Genomic DNA, 5,911 nt, shown 5'->3' on the forward strand with positions numbered 1-5,911 from the left:
ATGAAGCGATTCTACACAGCAGAAGAAGAAGAGCAAGCGTATCACAGTAGCTGCAAGGTGGCGAGGCAACAGAAGCAAGCTGAATGTAGCTCCTACAGTGCTCTTCCTCCAGAGCTTGCTTTCCCCATGAGCTTCACTCTCTCTGCTGCAAACCCGACCTTTAATGGCGGCAATGAGCAGTACTACCTATCTGCCACCGCTGCAGCAACAGAAGCAAGCTGAATGTAGCTCCTACACTGCTCTTCCTCCAGAGCTTGCTTTCCCTATGAGCTGCACTCTCTCTGCTGCAAACCCGACCTTTAATGGTGGCAATGAGCAGTACTACCTATCTGCCACCGCTGCAAGGAGGCTTGTGTACCACAAAGTTTTGACTATGATGAGTGATCACATCAAAATGAAAATATATACATCAAGTGTTAGTTCATAATTTATCATAGGCAAAATAAAAGGGTTGATTGAGGCATTAATTTCATTAAGGCGAGTGGGTCCAAAAATTCTCCTAATGGTTGCTTGAAATCTAAATTTTGTAGCAATTATGATGTGCACAGATTGACGAGCTATGGGTGTAAAAGGAGAAGGAGCTCCAGGTTGGTTCATGTGACAATGTGTTCTCCTTTTTCTTTCTCTTGAAGAAAGTTTCCTTTGAGTGGATCGCTATCTAAGCGCCTCTTGTCCCTGCCTCAAAACAAAATAAAAACATGGACATCAAATGAGTCATCATAATTAATGAATGGAAGAATGATGGGATTTGGAGATGCCAAGATTTCACCAAGTCTTTCTGCTCCAAACATAAAAACAATGCGTTGTTGGTAAAACATTTTGCGATCTACACAAATGTTAATTCTGATGCGTTGTGAAAAATGAAAAGCATATGGTGCAACTCTATTGTTCATGAGGAGAATAGAAGGCAATTAGGAAAGTTCCTCAGTGGGGGCACCACTTTTATGAAAGCGGATTTTTTGAGATGGGGCTCAACTCAAGGCTCCCACCAGACAACCACTCCGTGAGACCCTACACACGCATATTTCTTAGGGGCACCACCCTCTTTTATGGAGAAATAAGGAAACCAAAACAAACCATATACAACACACACACTCACACCTTCCTTATGTGCTTCAACACAAAATGCCCTTCAACCATTCAACACACACTCCTTAAGCAATCCCTTTGAACACTGCACAAACTCACATGCAAAGATTGACCTTCACCATATTAGTGCTCATATACTTCTAAGAAAAGCAAGCACAAAACCTCAAAACTCAAAACACCATAATGCACAAATACTTGACAACTCCTTTCCTTTCCCAAAAGAAGAGACTACTTACACACATAAGGCGGCATGCATAGAGAGCTCTTCTCCATCTATGCAGCCCCAAGACTTACTTACACACAACATAAGGAGAGAAGCCAAGCAAGTAGACACCATGGTGCACAAAAAACTTTCTCAACAAACAAGCAACCCAATGAGCACAAAATATGAGAAGCTGCCAAGATATGCTTACCAATTTAGCATGCGTTTAGAGCAAAAGTGTGACGACGACACCCCAATTGCAACAATTTGTTGATCAAACCATGAGATAGATCATTGAACTTGATATCCTTGCTCTCATATAGAATCTACAATCCTTATTTAGGGATGAGTATGGTAGGAGAAATATTTGCAAGAGAATGGTAGTAATAGCATATTGATGCTCTCTCTATGGTGCCGCTTATGATAGCGAGCTTAGGAAATGGATAGGGAGACAAGAGGAGAGAGAGATTAGGGCTTCCCTAACCTTAGAGGAGATTATTTGCATCAATGGAGTAGGTGCGTGTATTTTTGTGCGTGCCAAAGGGCCTTTTTATAGCTGTACAAGACCTTGGGTTAGGTTAAACTTGACTAGGGTAGGTAATTAACCATAGTTAGGTTCCCTTTTGACCATTCCTTCAATTATGCAAATAAGGGACTTATTTTTTCATTAAAAATAGCCTTTTAGGTCGTGGAGGCTCCATAAGGGTTGATAATGTATGTGGGCCCCACCATGATGTCCCTCCAGTGGCTCCTGCAGAGTGTCCCCATCCTGTTTGTTGTGTCTCTGGAAGCATCTTGAGCCGACCCCTCCACATGCAAGTGGTTTTTAACTCCCCATTGGTATTTTAGAATGTTGGAGAAGTTAAGAAAACTTTTCACCTTTGTGGTTTACCTGATTGTAACTTTGTCTTGCAGTAACAGTGTCCGCAGCACCTTGTTTTCACCATAACTTTTAGCCTGTAACTCAGAATTGGGTGCTGTAAAAGGCAAAGTTGACCTTCTCAAAGTGTTTAAGCTGATTTTGGAGTGTTCCTCAAGTATAACCACGAGCTAAGGCGTTCAAGATGCATCCAAAACACCTTTTGAACCAAGTCTCCTTGTAGGGGGCCCTTTAGCATGCATCCAAGGTGTAGCATGCTTTTTCCAAAAGGGAATCCACCTTAAACAAATGAGGTCAGCTCCAATAAAGTTTGATTTATTGGGGATATACATTATATTTAATATTTGTTGACCAACACAAGTAAATGATCCAAGACTTGGGTCACATAGTGGTGGGGAAGGGAAGGCCTACAAGGTTAACCCTACCCTTGAGAGAAGATGGGTAAGATAAGTGCCCATAAATTATTTATTTATAAATTATGGGATGTAGATAGCTATTTCAATTAGTAAAGGTAATTAGTTAAAAGAATATATAGTAAAAAACTAGGAGAGTAGAATTAAGTTTACTATTTACATTTAGCATGAAGAGAGAAATATGATGTAAATGCATAAAGATCTAAGAAGGGTAAGGTGTTTGTATGGAAAAAGGCTATTGCGGAAAGAGAGAATGAACACTAGGTTAAAACTTTGATAAAAAATATATACATTTGAGTAGAAATGTAGTGCAGATGCAAGGTTACCATTTAACGCTACTCAGCATGAAAAAGAGTGGTTTGCTAGAGCATATTGAAAATGTTTTGAGTTTGTGTGAAAAAGTTTTTTTTGTAGATACTATGGCCGGGTGAGCTTGATGCTATAATGGGGTATAGTTTGCATCTTGAAAATGAAGTTGTGGAAGTTTGCTCTATGCAAATGTATCAAGTAATAGAAGCCTTTAAAGAAAACCAAACAGTGGGTCAAGAAGTCCATGTTGAAACTTAATACAAGAGTGTAGCAAAGAAGGTGAAACCAGTAGCTTCACCCTTACCACCCAACAATAGGGAAAAGATTGAGCAGGCTTCTTTACAACCAAGTTTGAGGAATCCTAAAAAGATTGGGCATACCTTCACAAAGGAGTCTTTCCAAGAGTTGCAGATTGGTCGTGAAGAGTTTCTAACACAGGAGGAGACAAAGTGCTTCAAAGAAATGCTTTCAAAGCATGGTAAGGCTTTTGCATTTGAGCCACATGAGATAGGATGTGTTAATCCTTCTATTGTAGCTCCTATGGTAATTTTCACAATACCTCATGTGCCTTGGAATTTGTGGCCTGTTCCGGTTCCAAAGGCTCATTTGCCAAAGTTAGTAGAGCTACTGAATGAGAAAATCAAAATGGGAATCTTGGAGCCTTCTTGTGCTCCATACTCAAACAGGTGGTCACAGTTCCAAAGAAGAATGGTTCTCTACGCTTCATCCAAGATATGCAACCAGTGAACAAGGTGACAATTAGAAATGTAGGTACATGTCCAATTAATGTGGATGAGTTTGCAGAGGTGTTTGCAGGGAGGACAATCTACTCAATGGGAGATCTCTACTCACGGTATGATCAATTTCAGCTTGCAATCAAAAGCAGAGACTTGATAACCATGAGGACACCTTTGGGTTTGGTAAGGATGTGTACCTTGCCACAGGGAGCAACCAACTCGGTTGCACATATGATGAATGGGATGAATAAGATCTTACGTGCCTTTATTCCTCAAATCACAATGCCTTTCATTGATGATTTTCCTATCAAAGGATGTAAAGAAAGTGACAAAGATGAAGCTTTGGATCTCAAGGGATGTCGCAAGTTTGTGGTAAATCACATAAATGATTGTGATAAAATTTTGTCTAGGTTGGAAGAAAGGAATCTTACATTGTCAGGGAAAAAGTCTATGTTTGGTGTCAATGAAGTGCTCATTGTGGGACACATGTGTGGGCCATATGGTAGGAAACCTTGTCCAGGAGAGGTAGATGCCATCCAAAGAATGAAAGAAACATGCACTAGAATCACTGAGGTTAGAAGGTTTCTGGGAGCATATGTCTTTTATGTTATTTGGATTCCACATTATGCACATGTACCTGATCCTCTTTATTAGTTTCTTAGAAAGAATCAAAAGTTTAAATGGAGAGAAGCACAGGAGTTTCTCTAGTCAGCAACAACTTTTAGAAAGGTATACTATGAGTGTCAAAGGCCAGTAATTGTGAGAGTAGACACCAACCCTACAGGGATTGTTGGGCAATAGGGCAAGATGACGAAGAAGGACACAGGTATGTGGTGATATTTGGATCAAAGGTACTAAGTGCTTGCCAAAGAAACTATCAACATATAAAGAGAGAGTTATGGGGTATGGTTATAGCCTTGAAAAATGGGAAAGAGTACCTAATTGGCTCATGTGTGGTTGTAGAAACAGATTGTCTACCACTTCTTGGGATGATTACAAGCTGCTCACCACCAGACATTACTATGTTGCGGTGGATTGCTTACATTATGCCCTTAAACCCTGAGTTTAAGCACATTGCAGGTAAAGACAATACAGTCACAAATGATTGATTAGGGAGATGATGTGGGCACAAAGTTCTATTCCATCTCTCATGCCAAAAGGTAACAATGTATTAATACACTTGAATTGTTCTTGAAAGATCTTTATGAAGGTGATTGGCTTCTTATTGGAAGGTACTTAAGTACTCTAACAAAACAAGATGATTGGTCTGAACATGAATTCAAGAGGATATGCAGGAAAGCATATGGTTACTTTTTGAGGGATGGCTACTTGTGGAAGCATCCTAAACAAAAGGGTGCTACACCACAAAGGGTTATATGTAAAAAAGAGACTCAAGTAAAGCTCATGCAAGAGTTTCATGAGAGTATATGGGCTGGACATAGGGGTGTGTGGGCAACCTTCTCCAAGTTAAAAGAAAAATACTGGTGAAAGGGTATGTACAAAGATGTAGTAGAGTCATGTGTAACTTGTCTAATGTATTTAAGTGTTCGACATTGTGATGGATTGCACCCTACATATCCACTAGCCGTCCATTATAAATGGGTTGTGGATCTAGTCGCAATGCCTTTAGGACTCTGGCAGATGAGATACTTGGTTCTTTCTCGAGAGGACCTAACTAATCAGGTTGAAGGAAGAGCATTAAGAGCTAAAACCATGAAAGCTATGTGCAAATTCCTTCTTGATGAGGTGATTTGCCATTATGGCTGTGTGGGAACGATCACTACAGACAAAGGTGAACTGGATGCCCAAGAAGCATGGGATTTCTTTTCTAGATTAGGAATCAAGATTTCTCTTACTACCCTGAAGGCAATGGAAAGAGTGAAAGAGGGCATCCTCCTATCATCAAAGCTTTGGCCAAGGCTTGCGAAGGAAGAATTGGTGAGTGGACAAAACTATTACCATATGCTTTATGGGTTGATCGTACAGCACATAGCTCAGTAACTTGCTACATGCCTGCGGAGCTAATGTATGGTCAAAATCCAGTGATGTCGATTGAAGATACAATTCCCATATTGAATGTACTACCTTGGCAAGAGGGGCTTAGCAGGGAAGATCTCCTTGCACTACATATAAGGCAACTGGAGAGAAGACCTAAAGACATTGAAGCTGCAAAGGAACGACTCAAAAATGCAAGGTTGAAAAACAAGGAGTACTTTGATAAGCGACATCGGCTCAGGAGCAAAGCAATTGACCAAGGTGACTGGGTTTTAGTGTTGATAGT

At 40.4% G+C, this 5,911-nt stretch overlaps 1 protein-coding gene across 1 annotated transcript; it reads left to right on the plus strand.

The window, feature by feature from the left end:
- Positions 1 to 222, plus strand: LOC147441977 (uncharacterized). Its single transcript, XM_086529554.1, has one exon. It carries the CDS (start codon positions 1 to 3, stop codon positions 220 to 222), a length of 222 nt encoding a protein of 73 aa, XP_086385680.1.
- The last annotated feature ends 5,689 nt before the right edge of the window (positions 223 to 5,911 follow it).

Source organism: Adiantum capillus-veneris, chromosome 14 (assembly GCF_014529385.1).
Source record: "Adiantum capillus-veneris isolate H3 chromosome 14, ASM1452938v2, whole genome shotgun sequence".
In the NCBI taxonomy this organism is placed as follows: domain Eukaryota; kingdom Viridiplantae; phylum Streptophyta; class Polypodiopsida; order Polypodiales; family Pteridaceae; genus Adiantum; species Adiantum capillus-veneris.